At 42.3% G+C, this 20,164-nt stretch overlaps 1 protein-coding gene across 11 annotated transcripts in view; it reads left to right on the plus strand.

Moving 5' to 3' along the window:
* Positions 1–18,503, plus strand: part of rbm47 (RNA binding motif protein 47) — a 21,150-nt gene extending 2,647 nt beyond the window's left edge. The window contains exons 1-7 of one of the 11 annotated variants that reach the window (XM_031876313.1): positions 1,843–5,679; positions 9,175–10,042; positions 10,171–10,498; positions 10,965–10,988; positions 11,523–11,732; positions 13,651–13,841; positions 15,298–18,503. In XM_031876313.1, coding sequence (XP_031732173.1) covers positions 9,206–10,042; positions 10,171–10,498; positions 10,965–10,988; positions 11,523–11,732; positions 13,651–13,841; positions 15,298–15,579 — 1,872 coding nt within the window. In that variant the 5' untranslated portion in view covers positions 1,843–5,679; positions 9,175–9,205 and the 3' untranslated portion in view covers positions 15,580–18,503. Of the gene's footprint in view, positions 1–1,842; positions 5,680–9,174; positions 10,043–10,170; positions 10,499–10,964; positions 10,989–11,522; positions 11,733–13,650; positions 13,842–15,297 lie in introns of those variants that run through there. The other 10 variants (XM_031876312.1, XM_031876314.1, XM_031876315.1 and 7 more) reach the window with 10 other exon arrangements.
* The last annotated feature ends 1,661 nt before the right edge of the window (positions 18,504–20,164 follow it).

Genomic DNA, 20,164 nt, shown 5'->3' on the forward strand with positions numbered 1-20,164 from the left:
GTGTGTGTGTGTGTGTGTGTGTGTGTGTGTGTGTGTGTGTGTGTGTGGCTGAGAGAAAATGTCATTATTTTAAGTTGCATTTAAGAATTCAGTGACAGTATTAACTGTTTTTTAATGATTCAGTCTACTTTTATTTTAGAAGACCTTAGTTGCAATTGAAACCAAATGTATTGGCAGAAATGTTTATTCAGTTGCACATTGCTGCAATTGCTGGAGGGTGACACGCGCGCTCTTAACTGTGTTTGTCGACGGGGCGTGTCGTTGTTTGATGTCAGAAGTTTGCATGAAGGTTAGCTCTTTTGTGAGCCTGCATAGTAAGTGGGAGAGTGAAGGATGCTGAATAAACAAAAGGTTATTTTTATTGTTACGTCTGTCAAATACCACCGACTCCCTCCCTTAAATCCGGCTAGTTTTTCCTTATACACACACAGACACACACACACACACACACACAGAGGGGGCCACTAAAGCCTTTATCACGAGTGTGTGACACTGTCAACGTCAGTAGTAATTGTCTGAAACAATGTCTGCTATGGCCTCCAACAGGCTAGCTGATTAGCCTGAGGAATGTGTTTGCCTAAGGAAGCAAAGCTAGCGCTAAAGCTAAAGCAGCGCTTATGATTAGTAATGACTGTGAGGCTGTGTGAGGGGACAATGTGTGGCAATATTGGGTTGCAGCTGACCTTTCTATCCTGTCATGCTTTCACATTGCAGTTGAAAAGAAAAAGGCGAAGGCTCTTTGTTGCATCGCTTAAAATCATAGCGTCTTAGTCAAATTGTGATGTTTTGAGTGGACAAATGTGAAGGTCCTCAAAGCACGGGGGGGGGGGGCTCTCAGAGTAAATGAAGTGGAATCATCCCTCCGTGGTGAAGTCGGGGTGGACTGAAGGCGGTTACTTGCACACTCCGTCTGACCTGAAATTCTTCAGGCCAGTTTCACTTTAAAGGGCTTTCTAGCTCTGAGGGAGGCCCCGAACATTTGGTCCCCTCCTCTCTGTTCGTTAGTTTCTCTGGCTGCTCTCCTCCCCCCCTCCCTAAACACTCTTTTGCCAATATTTTCTGTCTCCTCACCCTTCTCCCTCTCAGCCCCTTCCCCCCCCCCCCCCCCTCCCTGCTGATCCCCTTTGAGCTTGAGTGAACCGCAGGAATGAAGGTGACAGGTACATGGATGGGAGGAGAGGAACAAGACAAGCTAGAAACCTAGAATACGGCTGGACTGCGTATGGTCAGTGTGCTAAATTGTGGCCAAATTGTTGATACAAATTGATATAGTCAGCAGTGGTGTCCATAATGTGAATTCATGGATATTAAATGTTCATCGGTAGTGATTCCAGTTATATTTGTTTATTGTGTACAGAAGAACCATATAACATGTTTAAAGGAATACTTCATCCCCAAAATGATCATTTGTATATTAAACACTCAACCTGTGTCACCTTGAATTTGTGAAGAAAACTTTGCTTTTCTCACATGCCTCCACAGAGAATGAAGAATCAACTAGAGCAGATCTCCGCTGGGTGTGTCTGCAACGACCACTACTGTATTGAATGAATGCAACCCACAGTTGGCTAACCCCCTGTCTTGACACAGTAGTTCTGTTAGCTGTTAGCAGTTAGTGGTTAGCTAAATACACTGTCCAAAATAATAAAAGTGAGCTGCAGAGCGACCGACAGGTACACAGTATGTGTAATGGTAGTTCCGTTAGCCCTTAGCCAATCACATGGCAAACTGTTATTCCCCTGCTGTGGCCTCAGAGTAGCAGATGGGGGGGGGACACTCAGCTGTGTTATCACTAGCAGCCCCTACTGTTAAGAGTAGTGAGTGAGGAGTCAGAGGGCAGTCAATGGCAGTACAAAACAGGCAATACAAGTTTTTTTTAAGTGTGAGTCATCGCAACAACGAGAGGTCCTTGAGCAAGCAGTCATAACTGGGCATAAAAATATTATGCAGTTTGCTGCAGTAGAATGCGAAATTAGCCATGGACAGACATAGAGGTCACTCACTCACAAAGGCACGCATGCATACAACTGGTCGCCGCATGATGCTCCTGGCGGAGATGAAAACTGAATAAAATTCTTAATGAATTGAAGTAAATGGGGGTCACGTTCAACGGCAAAACTATATCAAAGCATCCGTTGACTAACTCCCTCACAACTCACAAAGGTATAATCCAAGTCTCGTTTATCCAGTCATGTGCTCAGTACTTGCAGAAGTGTTAAATAGTAAGGTTTTAGTGAAGACGCATGTGTTTGTGTTAGCTGTACAGGGCTGTGTCTTAGTGATACTTGATATTCGGTGCACAGTGACACATCAGCTCCTCAAAAACCAGGGACAGAAAACAGATATGTTAAGACACCGTGCTTCATCCTGTCTTAGTCAGCAGGCTGACAGTTGAACTGGCTGAACCACAGTGTGAGGACATCATGTGTCCCGAAGGGGTCAGCCGCAGTTCTCACTTCTCTTCTGCTCATTGTTTCGCTCGTTTGTGGTCATTTACTGCAACGGACTTCGAAAATGCATGTGTGCAAGAGACACTGGTACAAAATGTCCCTTTTGTTGTTTTGTATTTATCGTCAGTAAACAATTAGAGTAGTGTGAACTAAAATTAAGCAGTTGCAGACACCAAAAAAACCCCACAGCAGGAAGCTTTTTGTAAAAATTAGTTTCTTCAGTCGTCTGAGAGGAACTGCTGCAGGAAAACAGTGTGGCACTAAACGCCGTGGTGTACTCCTCCAGATCGTATCGCTCCACAGAAACAAACAGCGGGACCTCTGGTCTGGTGACACGCTACTCATTTACTTATATGGATGACTTGTAATAACTGAAGGCAGTCATACAGGCTCTCCGGCCGAGATACTGATTACCAGCACTGCTTTATTGCTGACTTTATTCCTGCTTATTCACAGGTTTGTCTATGTGGTAGATTCCATTGTGTGAGTGTGTGTGTGTGTGTGTGTGTGTGTGTGTGTGTGTGTGTGTGTGTGTGTGTGTGTGTGTGTGACCCTGGCCTTGAAAGAGAACCAGCTTATCAGAGATAACCAACAAAGTCTAATAAGCGCTCTCTAATGTGAATACTTATGATTTATTCAGAGTTAAATAAATGTGTCTCAGCTTGAATCAAATGTCAGCGGCAGGGTTGTAGCGTTAAAGTTTGATTTATGGTCTGCCGTCATGAACAAAACTCATTCATAAGCAATGATGTATGTTATTATCCATAATACACACCATCTCTTTTCACTTTGCATTCATTTAAAGCACAAATCTGGTAATATCTAACTGAAAATAGTCCCGAACAAATGCAGATTTCACACCTGTTTGAGTTTGCTAGAAACTACAATGCCTAGCTATTTTTAGGAATTTTACTGAAAAAATGTTCTTGTGACCCAAAGATTGATCTGTCTTCATAAGAATGGGCTTTGGTCTGAGAGCCACGGGCAGCGTATAGGGAAGTCAGAAAGTGCTGGATTTGTTTTTTGTCTTTTGACGAAAAAAAAATAGATCAGACCCAGTGCGTGTGGTGTGAAGTTTCGTGGCGCGTTTGTGTGCCTGACAAATGATTTAGTGAACTCGTACAATGAAAGAGGTGGCGAGAGACTGTGAATAGTTTTTTTCCACTTCGCGGGTTCACCTGTGGGGTTCAACGGTTGAACCTGATGGACTGTGCGGTCACCGGAACGCCTCTGATGCGTGTCTGAGTCCTGATTGGCTCTCACTAAATGACTGACAGTTAATCTTTGATTCAGATTGACAACCACCGCCCCCCCCTCGGTTTCGAGGAAGGCCTGATGTTACTGATCTGTGATCCTGCTCCCAGACACCCTGCGCCTTTTCTATCTTTTGCACTCATGCAAAATGATTGCGCAAAATGCTATGAAAACACACACATACACCTTCACATACATACCGACACATCTTTTTGAGATAATTTGTATTCAGTTCTTCCAGGGTCAAGGTAATTGATTTCACAGTTTGATTGATTAAAGGTGCTACAGTCCATAGTGTACCGCTCTTATTATTTGTGCTTTAATCTCTTGGTTTTTCATCATTCTCTGGTCTTTATACTAAATAGACTTTCTTCTTGCCTGTTTACTCAGTCGTTAAGGAGTGGGGCCGGTTTCAATGGCAGCTGAAACTCACTGTTGACCACACACTGTGTCTTTCATCTCTCTCTCCCCCTCTCACCCCATCTGCTCTCTGTGTCCCTCACTCCCTCTTCTTTTCTCGCTCTCCTCAGAGCGCCGAGGGGAGAGTTTTTTTAGACAGAAACTCTCGGAGCGGGTGACGCTGTCGCTCCTCTCTCTGGCTGTTTTTCTCTCTCTCTCTGTCGTCTGTCTATCTGCTCTCTTGACTGCCCAGGAAGGTGTGTGTTGTTTGCTTAAGTTAAGCTGTGCTAGGAACGCGTTTGCCGTTGTTATGTACATGCCCGAATACACACACACACACACATACACACACTTACACACAGTTGTAGTCTTGTGCTGACACGACAAATCTCTCTGGTGGTAACTCCCAGTCAGAATTTCCAAATGTCCGCTCAGAGCAAGACAACAACATGAGGAAGTAGTCAAACCCCGGATTCAACGTTTCCTGCCGTTTTGTCCAATTTCTGCAACTCTAAGCAGAAAACCCCTAAAACCCACGAAAACTACTTTTCCCATCAGACCCCTCTCCTCCCTCTAACATCACCCAATGTGTCTTCATTGCTAACAGGGTGAAGATTTGCAGGGTTGTGCAACAGCTGTTTCTTTTTCAGTGGTGGAAGAAGTATTCCGATCCATTAAGTGCCAACACATTAATGTATGAGTGTCATCGACAAAATGTAATTAACATATCAAAAGTAATCCCCTGTGACAGATGTTATTATATACAGCTTTATTAGATTGCTAATCATGATGCATCAGTGCGTACATAAGATTTTCCTGTTGTAGCTGGTTGAGGTGGAGCTAGTTTTCACTATTTTGTAAGGTATTTTGCTGGCGGTCAGATTCCTCTAAAGGGCCACAAGATAAATGTGAGGGGTCATGAGATGATTATGGGAAGACACAAAAACAAATCTGTATTAATTTTCTCTCTTTTCTGTAGTCGTTCTTCTGCAAACAAACAATTTGAGGATTTTACCCTTTTTTTGGGGCTAAAAAAAATGCTGAAATGAAATCATATCAGAAGGGAAATCTTTCTTTTGAGAAGAATCATATAAAAATGTCAAATCTGAAAAGAAACTATCAACTACAGCTGTCAGATAAATGTACTGGACTAACAGAAATAAAATATTTTCTACAATATCAAGTATGAAGTAGCGTAACATAGAAATACTCAAGTAAGGTACAGGTACCTCAAAGTAGCACTTAATTATAGTCCTTGAGTAAATGTAATTCGTTACTTCCTACCTTTATCCATATGTACATTTCAGAAATACAAAACCTTCTGCTACAGTTCTTCAGAAGTAGGGCTGGGATCCGCCCACATAGCACATACACACTCTAACAAAGTATTGCTTTAGCTCCACCCTCACCAGCTCTCATGCCTGCAGCTTTGGCTCAGTGTGTGTGTGTGTGTGTGTGTGTGTAGAGGAGGCTGGCCTCCGTGCTCAGTGCCCTGCTGTACCTGTCTCTCATGGAGGTGGACTAACACTCCCAGAGCAGGCGGGCCAAGCAGCGGAGCACTGTGCAGCAACAGAGGGTAGCTATATCCTCCCGTCCGACCGCTCTCCGCTTCTCCTTCCTCTTCTCTTCTCCGTCAACATCCCACTGCTGCAATGTCCTCCTCGAGATTTCTGCTCTGTTTCAGTCTCACTTCCCCCCCCCCCCCCCCTCTCTCTCTCTGACTGTCTTTGGTTTCATGGGGGCTCTCCTACCTTAAACGACTTTGTGACTCAGCAAAGATTATTTGTAAACCGTAATGTCTATGAATTTGTATGAAATTTGAAGGCAGGCTTGAATAGTATTTTGCATGTGTGTGTGCCTTAATGTGTTTGTAAGCATTGATGTTTCATTGATCCTCTCTCTGGCTAACTTGTGACCTTGCTGTCAGGGGCTGCTGGGTAGTCACACAGCTAAGATGGCGACTTCCTTAGGCCTGTTTTGTCCGGCACACTGGATCAGTGTCACTCAGGATAGAACAGCAAACTAAGAGACGCATTGTTCCTTTTCGTTGAACACACACTTTTTTTCTTTGTTGTTTTTTTTTGCGGCGTAATCTGCAATAAATTGGGAGCCAGAGAAGAGGTTTGCTGGCTTACAAACTTCTGACTAAGAAGAGCATGTGATAGCGGTGTTGGTTTAATGTCAGGTCGGTGACATGGAGAATAACACATGTTCTTCCTCTTTTCTGCCTGTGAGGAACTTTAATACCACCGTGCCTCGTTTGCTTATTTGAGGTAAAAAGATTGAATTGGCCGGCAGTAGTCAATCTGTGTTTATGGTATAATACGGAGGAAGCCAGTAAAAGCACTTTTGTCTGCTCATAAAGCCATCCGGTCAGCAATAACATGCTGTTAATACGTAGAGAATCAGGTGCTCACATCAATCATAAACACAATGTAATGGACAATCTCCGCGGCAATAACGAAACACTAAACACTTTAACCCGGTGGGTTGGCGCTGTTACCCAATCAAATCTTTGCTCTTTAACTTCCTCTGCAGTGAGCAGGCCAGCCAGCTCTTCTCTCCTGCGCTACTCTGAGTTCATGACCTTTGACCTGGTGAATTCTGTGCATGTCTGGGTGGGTTATGATTTACCTAATAGCTGCTATAGCCGTTCCTGTTGCGCAACAAAGTGGTAAAATCTGGATAGAACAATCATACATACGTTGTTGTCACTTTCTAAAATCCTAGTTTTTTTTTTAAAAACGGAGGTACGTCGACTTTAAATCTTTACACTCTCTGCAGGTGAAGGCTGTGATTTGTTTGTCACGGTTAATCATCTACCTGGTGCTGCCTCAGTTTCCTTGCTCTCTCTCTCTCTCTCTCTCTCTCTCTCTCTGTCTCTCTCACACACACACATGCTCGCATACACCCATGATTGCATACACTCATGTATAAGGTCCAAGGTTTCTGAGTGGTGGAGATTTTCAAACAAATTATTGTCTTTTGTCACTTTATATTCTTTTCTTAATTTATTTTTATGTGGCAAGACTTCCCTACTGCTCTTGTTGCCTTTTTCTTTCTTAATTAACACAAACCTGAGTCTGGAAAACCTCAGCACAACAGTGGTCCACACTGAGGAAGTTAGGAAAATCTCCAAGTGGTCAAAAGCAGAAATAGGTTACCCCTACGCTGAATGGCGAATATATTGTATTTTTGACATTCACAAAACATCCAGTTACTGTCAACTCTTTTTTTTAAAGAGTCCTAAACTGACTTCAACACTCTGCTATACAGAGTGTCAACCTTGCAGTGTTGCACAGCTTCTTTTTTTATCACCTCACAGAACTCCCAAAGTGAATATTGTCCTCCCTTTGTCATCAGTCTGGCAAGATAAGGCTGATAAGAGATGGAGTCATGTTAGCACTTCACACGATAGAAGGAACAGAGGGAGGGCACGTCGCGCAGTGGAAGCAGAAGGAAGGCAACGCAGACACATAAGTAATAAAAAAAAAACGCTGTTAATAATGAGAACTGCATCCTCATTGAGCTGAATGTGTTCCTACAAACTACATGTCGTAATAACTGATGTCTTAATATAATCTAATGTCACCTTGACTTATCACCCCATGCGGCAACCAACTACTGGCTAAAGATAGAAGGAGGAAACATCATCCTGTTCTCCCCCACTCTTTTTGTTGTTGTTTTTTTCCCTCTTTGTTTTGACCTTTGTGTCAAATTTATCCATTTCCTGCACATATCAGGAAATGGATAAATTAATAGTTTGCTTCAACTAGAAATATATTTAAATTTGTATGATGCCTCTGCAGAATTTTTTTAGATGTTATTTAAAGCATTTTATTCACTGATGTTTGCATCATTTTTGCTCCTCCGTGGTGTGCGCTATACTTTGCAGGTAATTCTAAGCTCCCCAGCCTTGGGCGAACTAACCAGTGAACAGGTGTGTGTGTGGGAGAGTGTGATATTGGGTCAACTCAAATAAGTGTGTGTGTGTAACCATGGCTGCTCGGCTTGGTTGCGTTTTACCTTTGTTGACTGCCTCACCTATTTTCATCAAAGTCCAGACAATCCTGTGACGCACAAAACGCACACACTGCCTGCCCAACTAGCAAGAGGTTGTTTGTTATTTGGCCTATTTGCTTACATGACGTTTGGTCTGACAAGAAGTAGTTTGCTTTACAGTCTCTTGTGATTGGCTGTCTCGGGTGTTGGAGATTTGGGGACTTAAAGTACAGTGGATTTTTCCCTTCTGAATGCTGGCAGTGTTGGAAAATAACAGAGTAAGAGGTTTATGCTTGGGAAGCCGATTTCTGATTGTTCTCTGTTCCTCTTATCGGGCTGCAGCCCTTAATGAAGTGGCATACACACTTAAACACACACACACACAGACAGAAAAAGAGCTGCACCCACACACTGTAAAACATTCATAAGATAAAGAAGTTGAAAGTCCAACACCCTCTTGTGGTGAGTGCGCAACAGGTTCATGTGTAAGATAGATTATGGTGCACAGCTTTTTATCACAGCCTGGGGGGTCATATTTACACAAAATTCCTCATATAGCTTAACTCCAACTTGTCTAACTTACTGCTGACACACACACACATACACACATAATGAGCATGTGATCTAGTCGTACTCAGTGAACCTTGAGCTGGAGGTTTTAGGGTTTACAGCCCTTCATACTCTTTGATAGGGGTCGGAGGTCAGCAAGGGATCTGAAGAACTCAACAAAACAAGGTTGTAAAACCACTGATAAGGCAAGGTGCCCTGGGGATTTATGGATGTTGTATTCTCATTGTTATGTCAAAGTCATTGTGGGCCTTTGTTAGTCTGTTGGCTAGGCAATCGTGCATGTGATTGTACCTGCAAATTGATAATCATTTTGTTTCAACAAGCATCCATATTATGTTTTTTTGTTGGTACAGACACATTTAAAAAGATGGCTTCTGAATATGGCCATGTTTTTCTTATTTGTCTTCTTTCTTGTGTTCCTTGTGCCCTCTTGGAAAGCAGTTGTGTTTGATATAATTCACTACAATTTGATTAACCTGTCTCTCTTTGCCCTTTTTAGGGCCCAGATCTGATTGGATGGTTTTGTCAGAATGACAGCCGAAGATCCTGCTTCCTCATCGACCATGAGCAATAACGCTGCCCCCACCAAACCCTCTCAACCTGCTGCTGCCTCCCACCAGTCTCTTCATGGACAGATCGACATCCCAGAAGGAGTTGTAGGTGCTCCCAATGAGCCTGCACTGGTATCCCTGATGGAGCGCACTGGCTACAGCATGATCCAGGAAAATGGTCAGCGTAAATATGGCCCTCCTCCTGGTTGGAATGATGCATCTCCACCAAGGGGATGTGAAATCTTTGTGGGCAAGATCCCACGGGACGTTTATGAGGATGAGCTGGTGCCAGTGTTTGAGTCCGTGGGATGCATCTATGAGATGCGGCTGATGATGGACTTTGACGGGAAGAACAGAGGGTACGCATTTGTGATGTACACAAAGAAACATGAGGCCAAGCGGGCAGTACGCGAGCTCAACAACTATGAGGTGCGGCCTGGGCGACTGCTGGGGGTCTGCTCCTCCGTGGACAACTGCCGTCTTTTCATTGGTGGTATCCCCAAGACCAAAAAGCGGGAGGAGATCCTCGAGGAGGTTTCAAAGGTGACAGAAGGGGTACTAGATGTGATAGTTTATGCCAGTGCTGCAGACAAGATGAAGAACAGAGGCTTTGCCTTTGTAGAGTATGAATCGCACCGTGCAGCCGCCATGGCTCGCAGGAAGTTGATGCCTGGACGTATTCAGCTTTGGGGCCACCAGATCGCAGTGGACTGGGCCGAGCCGGAGATTGATGTGGATGAAGACGTTATGGAGACAGTGAAGATCCTCTATGTCAGGAATCTTATGATGGAGACCAGCGAGGAGACAATCAGACAGGTGGGACCGGCTGACTGTTTAGTTTAGAGGTTTCATAATTCATGCTTTTATCGGGTAAAATGACATACCTAACAGGAATAGGTACTATAGCTTACCATTCTTAACCACCCATTTTCTCTGTCAATCAGGTGTTCAGCCAGTGGAATCCTGGATGTGTTGAACGTGTGAAGAAAATCCGTGACTATGCCTTTGTCCACTTTACCTCCCGGGACGATGCTGTCACAGCCATGGACCACCTCAATGGCACAGAGGTGGAAGGGTCCTGCATCGAGGTGACGCTCGCCAAACCAGTTGATAAAGAGCAGTATTCGCGCCAAAAGGCCTCCAAAGGAGCTCCTGCCACTCCAGAGCCTGCTCAACAGAACTACGTTTACCAGTGTGATCCCTACACATTGGCCTACTATGGTTATCCCTACAACACCCTCATTGGACCCAACAGGGACTACTTCGTCAAAGGTTAGAATTCATTCTTTCTGCTTTTGTACCAGTGATGATCAGTTGCAAAAGCCAGTGTTTCTCTGAAAGCCATCTATTTTTGTAAATGTCGGTGGCAGCAGAAACTCAATGGGCCAATGCACTGCAAACGGTCTGATAATGACATCCAAAAGATGCTATTGTAGGAACAATGACTCCATCAATAGGGAGCTATGATTTTTTAAATGGTCGTGATGACTAAGGTAATGATGATTTCATCTTTGATGACTAGATTGTCATTTGACAAAAGTTTTAATATCTTAACTTGATTAGGGTTTGTGGCTTAAAATCAGAAATGTGTTGTTAAAAGCAAAGACAAAACAAGGTGATGGACCAATGAATGCTAATCCCATTATCTCTGATGATTGATTGAAGATGGTGTTTGGGTGGTAGCAGAAAAATCTATTTGACTTTCAACAATCATTGTGTTTTGGTTTTTTCTCCAAAGGATCCCCAATGATACAGAACAATGGTAATCTCTCACATCCTTATTCCTACTTATCTCTTCAATGAACAATGACTTCTTGCAATGTGACAAACTATACATTTTCTAACACCATCCTTTTCCCGCTGTGCTGTCACCTCCCATTTCATGCTGGTTTATTGCAGCGATCACAACAAAGCTAAGAACGTCTAGGAATATCATTTCACAGTGCCATACACTTGCATAACTGCATCTAATTCAAGAGTCAGAGCAGTGCTCAGGAAAAAGGCCAAACGTACCCAAAGAACTCCAAAAATATCCTGAGCTCAGAACAGATATTGTTGAGAAATTTCCAGTAGCAATTGCACTTTGTGAGCAATCGTTTCCATTAAATTAGAGCTAAAGGACTCTTCTTGCTGCCTCAGTCCCAATATCTTGGGAGGAACTGTCAAAGAAGTTCTAAACCCATCAGGAAATCTTGCCTTACACGTCGCCCCACACAACTTTCAGTATAAGTTGCCCCTACTGCCCAAGTCCAAAACCACAACCCCTGTCATCATATTACTTTAATTGTATTTTAAGCAGGTACTGTGCGAGGTCGTGGTCGTGCTGCTGCAGGTAACCGTACCCCTGGACCACGGGGGTCGTACCTGGGGGGTTACTCTGCTGGTCGTGGCATCTACAGCCGCTACCATGAGGGCAAGGCCAAGCAGCCCGAAAAGCCCTATGAGCTGATGCCCGGTCTGGAGCTTGCTGCCTCCGTCAACACCGTTGGCATCAAACCTGGCACAAGTCAGTGAGATAGATATATCCATCCATATCCTTGCCCATCTCAAAAGCCTTTATTAAACCTTCCAGCTCATAATTTTCTGTCTCTCTCTCCTGTGTGGTTTGAGGAACGTAAATCAGGATTATGGTTGTTGCTGGATGGTCAGGCGCAAAAGGACTTCCCTTCTCTTTGTAGTAAAGAATAATGACACAAAATATCTGTCCTTTCTAGCATGACCAGAAAGTAACTGCTATAATTTGTTCCTCATTCTTTCCCTTTCTCTCCATATCAGAAATTTGTCTTACCTGGTGTTCAGACAAAAAACAGCACTGTGTTAAAAGAACACAAGGGGCTTCGTTGTTGGTAGCGCAGTATTGAGACCATGAAATGTGTTTAAGGCTATCAGACGCTGAAACATTGCGCTGTTCAGCAATTTATCCTCTGTCATGACGGTCACCAGGTTAATGGTAGAAGCACCCTGGCCACTTTACAAAGTAATCTACCTGGAACATATCGAATTCTGTTTAGGCAAAAGCGTTTTCCAGATGAGACTACATTTTTTGTTTGTTTGTTTTTTGCTGCATTTTGGGCAACCCCAATGCATTGGTTTCATTAACCTGAATAAGGAAGCCATGTTTCTTTATGCAGTGCTGTTGTCTGTCTGAACATGGCCATCGTTATGTAGGGACCAGTTCTTCCACAATCTCCTTTTACACACTGGTGTAAGGTGGTTGATAGTATCTTGAATGTAAAACAAACATGTATTTCCCAAAATATTTGCTTTTCATAAAACCAATATAAAAGTTATTTTTGAACATCAACTCAATGAGTTTAGTTCTCGTAAGAGCAGCTGCTTTAGCTTTGTTAGCGTTATGACACTTTCAGTCAAGAACGGAGTTGAAATGCAAAACTAAACGCACAAACTAAAGATCATTTATCTCCTCTTTCCTCTTGTGTCTACTCTCTTCTGATCACTTAAAGGATGATACCAGTGTTATGTAGGATGGCAGCCCAACTACTGCTGTATACATTTAGTCTACATGATCACTATCATGATTTTGTTTTGTTTTGAGGTCTACAGTGTAAAGCATAGGGGTAAATTAGCTGCCGTCCCAACAAAGAAGACACATGACCCTAAAGTTGTAAGGTGGCTTCTTTTTAAAGGATTATTTCCTTCTTCTTTCTTCCTTCTTTCCTGACAGTAAGCAGAAGGAAATGCAAATGCAATGAGGGGGGGGGGAACTAAAACACAAAAAAAGGGCTTCATGTTTATGTAGGTGGATCATGTAAATTCAAAATTTCAAGTATATTTTTATACAGTACAACAATAAAAGACTTCAATGATAGAAAAAAAATTCACACACTGGTATTATTCTTTATTACTAAACACAAAAGTGACTCAATCCCCCAGATAGTTTTTTCAACATAACTTTTAATATCAAACTATTTGTCGTCAATATTAATGTATTTGGTGATCAGAGGTCCATATCGTAAAGTGGACGTTCCTGATGCTCCTTTTAGAACAAGTTGCCCCCAATCTGGAGCTGGCTTTTTAGTCCGTGTAGAATCACAGGATCCCCACCGGATTGAAAAGACTTTTGTCCATCTGAAACAATGACTTACGTTGTGCTCCCTCTGTGTGTGTATGTTTGTGTGTGTGTGTGTGTGTGTGTGTGTGTGTATGTGTCGGAGCACTGAAGTTAATCCACAGTTGAGCACCATCGTAATCCGAATCACAACGGCAACTTGTGCAACTTTTTTTTTTTTCCTTCTCCACTAAATTGTTTCCTTCGTCCTTGATTACTTTAGCAGTAACTCCTTTCATAAATTGTTATTTCTTGTTATGTGAACGCAAATACAACCATCGCTCGATACACTCTGTTGTTTGCAGCGGTCCTGTCTGTCATCCAAGCTCTCATTCATGTGTCTCTTTATGTGCAGTGGGGTTGCCGACTCTGGGTGGGCAGTACCCGATGTTCAGCACGGCTCCTACAGCCAAGATGATGGAGGAGGGGAAGGTGCACACGGTGGAGCACCTCCTCAACCCTCTGGCCATGCAACACCCTGAACACACCACCGCTACTGCTGCTGGCACCGTCCTACCGTCGGTCTCTACCCCTCCACCTTTTCAGGTGTGCATTATGACACTGTTAGAGGTTTCACAGATACAATTTGTCAAATTTTGATTCATGCTGATAAAGAAGTAAAATATCCAGCGCCATCGCAGGGCATGCATGGGTACTGCATCATGCAGTATCTATGGATCAAATTTTACACCAAATTCCTCATAAAGCTCGAAAAAGTAATACACTGAATCAGCATTGCACTATTACAGAGTTGTATCAAATTTGCTGCAGTAGAACAGCAGTCGTTTTTATTCAATGCATTCTTCTCCTTTATCAAAACCGGGCGCCTACATAGAGAGGCGAAGTCCCGCCCCTTCCGGTTGACCACCATGGGACCTTATTTCGGAGAAAATATGTACGGTAGTCAATGGCAAGAGACAAATAATTATTTGATCCCGTTTGAATTGTGCCAAGATTTACACAATTCAAAAGATAATCTTTCACGTCAAGAGAGTTTTGTCGTGAAAACTGTTGAAGTATAGGACTGAAAATATGTTATTAGACTACACACCCAAAAGTCGCGTAAGTGAAGTCTCTCGCTGACATTTGTGCGTGGATCAGCGCTAAGTTACCTAGCTAGCTAGCAAGCCGAGGTAACGGCCTTGTTGGTGTGAGACCAGAGATGTCGTTCACTGATCGGTTCCACACAGGCGTCAACCTCCGGTTCTGCCGATTGAAGCCAATGCTGAAGTGTCTTAACTTGCATTATCTTTACTGACCAGCAGGGGGCGACTCCTCCAGTTGCAAAAAGAAGTCTGTGTAGAAATCTATGAGAAAATTACCCTACTTCTCACTTGATTTATTACCTCAGTAAACATTGTAGATTGGTTGCGAAAAAACACAACATGGAGATGGTCATATTCCAAAAAGACGACGGCGAAATTGCTGAACTCAAAGCTTCAAAACGGCAGTCCACAAACCAATGGGTGATGTCCCGATGACTACGTCCACTTCTTATATACAGTCTATGGTTTCACACAAAACTAAAAGATAATACGGCAAACCTAAGACAAACTGTGACTTTCTTGACTGGCTAAATTATTTTTACATAGACAAACATCATTTGTTTAATTCATGGCACGATTCAAACGGGATCAAAAGAATAATTGTCTCCTGCCGTTGACTACCGTTCATATTTTTTCCGAAATAAGTTCCCATGGGGGAACCGGACGTGGCGTGACTTAGCCTCTCTACTAGCCACCACGCAACTCTGCAACTGTGTTAAGCTAGTAGCCGCTAATATAGCCTTGAGTCTCGAACCTCAAACTGAGATTAGGTGAGGATTATAGAGTAAATATAGTGGAGTAAAATGTACAATAGTTACGATCCACCACTGATTATATGACAGATTAAGTATTCATACTCTGGGAACTTTATGTCAGATTGTTTAAGGTTCATAACTCACAAGTGAATGCATTCATTCAATGAATGTATGCTTTACAAATCCTCTTACCCACCATAGTCCTCTTTTTTCTGCATTCCCCAGGGCCGTCCCATCACTCCGGTCTATGCCATGGCCCACAACGTACAGCGTATCCCAGGGGCCGGTGGCCTTTACGGAGCTGGATATGTCCCCATCTCAAACTACACTGCCAACACAGCGGCTCTGGCCGCTCTGCAGAAGAATGCGGCGGTGGCTGCTGCGGCTGCGGCGTACGGCGGGTACGCGGGCTACGCGATGCCACAGGCCTTCCCCGCCACGGCCTTCCAGCTGCCCATCCACGATGTCTACCATACGTATTGATTCTGAGGGTCAGACCTTGTGAAACAACGACAAAGTTACCCTCTGACTGAACCGCCACCACCACCATGTCTGTCCCATCGTACAGAAATGTCACTTGAACATCCAAAAGCTCTAAAGGAATGTCGTTTGAAGCAAATATCTCGAAAACAAACAAAACAATGACCTACAGGTCTCAGTATATCCTGGACCCGAGGCAACAATATGACAGGCTTAATTATGACAATAATAACAACCACATCTCTGTCTCTCTCTGTCTCTCTCTCTGTCTCTGTCTCTCTCTCTCTCTTTCTCTGTCTCTGTCTCTCTCTCTCTCTCTCTCTCTCTCTTTCTCTATGTCTCTGACCCCTGTCACCGTGTTGCTACGCAAACAGAAACACTGAAGGTACATTCAAGTATTTATGATGAAAAGATACATATTTAAGGTTTTACTCTCTGTAGGTTTCCCCTATTATCAGAGCTCTCTGAAGCAGGAACGATAGACCTTCACACTGTCACAATTTTTTAAAAGTGTGGGGGTAAAAAAAAAGAAAAGTTATTTGAAAGAAAGTAAAAGTACAACAGGAACTACTGACAGGCAGGATGCTGCTGAAGACAGCTGTGTTTGGATATACTAATGTTTTATTTTTATTAATATAGAGTATTTTAGCCAATTATACATACTGTAGGCGATGCTGTCCGTCCATGCTGGTTGAATGTGTAAGCTTCGAACATGTCTGTTTTGGTACTTTTTTCTTTTTGTTGATGTAGTTTTATTTGTTTTTCTTGTTTTCAATGAAGGTTTCTGAGTGCCGTGTTCATTCGCTCACGATTAGTCTGCTCGTTGTTTTTTTTTTGTGTGTCTCCTCTTTCACTTCAGGAAACATGTTCTTGATTTGTTTGAAGAAAACGTCGCCAGCTGAAGAATATTTTTGTGGCAGATTCCTTCAGGGAACGAATGCGGAAGAAAGAGAAAACTGGAATGATTTTGTCAAGATGATTTTATCCATTAGCCTGATCGACAGCGCCGCCGTGTACGTTGAGATGTTTCCCCATCCCCAGAAACTGTGCTGACAGGGGACTGAACACTCTCATTTACATATGTCTTTGTTATCGTGTTGTTTTTTACTCTTGAAAAGTGAACAAACAAGGAAGGAAAGAAAGAACACTCTACCACTTAAAGCACTCCTGTATTTGCCAATGCCAACCCAAAACAAACTTAAGGCTCCATACACTCCAGTCTCCTGATACCAGAAAGATTCTCTGTGCCTAAATACGGTGCCTTACATCTGCACACTGTACGTGCTACCTCGTGCTTTTCACTGTGCCTTTCATAACGATGTGAAGCCCACTGCGGTTGGCACAAAGAGAAACGTTTTCTCCTTTCCTGTTTCCAACGATTTGTAGTATTGCTGTGTTTTGGTGAGGTTTTTCAGTCTCTTCCCTGAGGTAGACTCCGTATCTCTGGCATCCCCTTCATTACCTCCAAACTGTGCTTGACTGAGCAGCACTCAAACGTATTTATAAAACGCAAGAGATTGTGTTCTACCAGATGAAGAAATGTTAAATACCAAGCACAAATTTGCGTATAAACTGGGCCAGTTTGGTGTTTTCTCAATTACTTATGTGTGACAGAGGTTTTCCTCGCAGATAAAAGCATTAAAAAAACTAAATAAACCCTCATGGATGATTAGTAGGCACTATTTAAAATATGCCGTGTGATGTTGGACCGGAGCAATACCTTGCGTTACGAGCAGCCTTGCAACTTTTTGCTAAAACCGACAAACGGAACAGATGCGAGCAGCTGCCGATCGTGAAGTCGCACTCCACAACAGCCATCTTTATAAAAGAGAATGCAAAACATTTGTGTACTAGATTGTATTTGTCGACCACTTTTTGGTAGTTTTTATTGTGTTTAAAGGGGCGTATTTTATTTGCTCGCCTCCACAGATTTTTGACTACTTTTTAAAAACACAAAACAACATGATGCGTCTGACTTTGAGAATTTCCTGCATCATGACTAAGTTTTATCTCCGAGTCGGTTCATGAAAAAGCAAGCAAGAAATATTTGTCTCATCTCACTCCGTTGTCTACTTGTTTAAAAAACTTTTTTCTCTCTCCTCTAAAACTGGATTGTTAGAAAAACAAACTGCTGACAACTGCTTTTATTATTTTCTTGTATGATGACAATATGTCAGGATATATTTAATATATATGCATTACGTGTTTTGTCTATGAAGTGAGAAGAAAAGGTATAATATATTCTAAAACATATTTCCTTTCTTTATCTACACCTTGTTTCGGGATTTAAAAGAAAAAGTCAGAGTAACAAAAGTAGAGAAACAATATTTTCTTTTTTTTTTTGCCAAAGTGTACAATAGTTTTGAAACCTTTCAAGGTTATTGTGTTTTTGTCATTGTGTGTCATATTCTGTTTGCTATTTTGTACTGCATTTGGTGTTCTGAGTGGGAACACGGAGACCTTCTTGTTTAGCTACATTTTTTTTTATCAGTGTCAGCTAAAAACTAAATCTGGTCCATTGCGGTGTTGCAACCCGTTGGCACTTTAAGCCGTTGGTTGTTGCAGCTAAACCGGTAAATGTCTGATCGTGATTTAGTTGCCATCCAAACTTCATGTGTCTGCCTCCCACTCAAAACGCCCGATTTTCTTTCTATTGCCTGCATTTGACCCACATGATGGCCGCGGGATGAACTCCTGCTCCTTGTGTCAGTGGGTGTTGTCACATGCCTAGTTTAATGTAGGTGTTGCCATTTAAACTCTTCCTAGTGTGTGCCTTATTGCCAAGATGTGCCCTTTGCTATTCCTTTGTAGACCTATGCAGACTGTTTTCTAGCTGAAGGTTTGTTTAAAAAAGAAGAAAAAAAAGCTTGTTCTGTATTATTATATTTATAGTGATGAAGTAGATAAATAAAGCATTTTCAAAAGGATGCACTGCCTACATTTATTTTGTTCGTATTCCCTTTTGTTTAGATTAAACTGCACAACCAGGACGTGCTTAAAGGGTCTGAAGTGTCCTGAAAGGTCCTCAGGCAGAGGACTTTGACTATGACCTCTGTGAATGAAAACCCATCCCTGACCCGACACATCGGCTACTATTAAGCAATGTGTCATCATGGGGAGAGCAGAGAGAGAGAGAGAGCAGTGCTGGGAGAATGTTTCATAAACTTCTCTGTGGCAGGTCAACTTTACTCTAGAAACATATTGTACCCAAAGGAGGAGTTCAGGGAGGCTTTAAAGTAGCCTTCAAACTGCAGTACAATGTGTGCAGGAGGGCAATCTGGTACATGGAGGACCTTTCAGCCAACTGTTTTACCGTTACAATGTGGTGAAAGGTTACAGAAAAACAACAACCTGCTAAACTAATAAATCTTATTTTTAATAGAACATACCAATCTGTCTCAAGTTAAATCATGATCTTTGGATATGAACTCTCACTCAGCTTCGTCCATGCAATGATCACCTTGCTAGTTTCTACAATAAATATTTGCATTTGACCATTCATATCACAACATGGATGCGATTTGGTAATGATCAGAGAAAGGTATAAATGCTGAATGTTTGGTAAATCCATCAGGGGTGATCAAACTATACTCAGAAGCAGCGTTGTAATGGTCTACCTCATAAATCGTGGCACATGATGGCGCATTATCTGCTTTTAATTATAACAAATATTGGTGTCAATATTGGTGATTCTGGCTCTGGTATTTAATGGTACCGGATCAAAAAACTAATTGAGTGGTTTTGCCCACCCCTCTTACTATAATCCCACGTGGGGGTTTGTGTGTCCACACAATTGAAAAAATAAAGTAAAAGGCAAGAATGAGTTTATTTCCCGTGATGATTATCTCCAACATACCGCCTGAATAAACACATCAACACCACACCTGCTTCACCACACTGACCGATGGCAAGAGAATGATTTTAAATCACGTGAGAGAGACATCGCGCTGTCAGAGTGGAGTTGTACATTTAAGACAGTATCGCCATCTGGTGGTGAACACACCTCATCAGAGCAGCCTGCAGCAGAGCCGTTCGGTGCATGTTTTCACTGGCAGCCATGTTAGCTCCACAGTCATCAGTGCAGAATATAGCAGCAAACGAAACATATTTAGTCTTTCTTGCAGTTCAAATATGAATTCACCACATGCAAGAAAGGGACATTATCCTACAGTCTGAGTGTTGAGACAAATATTGTGATTTATTTAGCGCAAAACACTAAAATACTGTAGGCTGGGGAATAAAATACACACAAAGAACACACAAAAAAGTAATTTTACCTGTTTTTCTGTGGTTTTAATGTGTGTAGCAGGGAAAGTCTTCTGCATGCATGGAACATTTTCACATAATTATATTTATAATAATTAGGCTGTTATTTATGCTTTTATGTGAAAGCTGTTATTTGTGCTTTTCATTTTGATGCGTTTGTGCTGTGGCCAAGACTCCCTTGGAAAAGAGATTTTGAATCGCAATGGGACTATACGGGATAAGGTTAAATATATATATATATATATATATATATATATATATATATATATATATAGTATAGATACTGTATTATTTATTGTGTTATTTGTTGTATACAATTCCA

This window comes from Anarrhichthys ocellatus, unplaced genomic scaffold (genome assembly GCF_004355925.1).
Source record: "Anarrhichthys ocellatus isolate YVR2014 unplaced genomic scaffold, GSC_Weel_1.0 scaffold107, whole genome shotgun sequence".
In the NCBI taxonomy this organism is placed as follows: Eukaryota; Metazoa; Chordata; class Actinopteri; order Perciformes; family Anarhichadidae; genus Anarrhichthys; species Anarrhichthys ocellatus.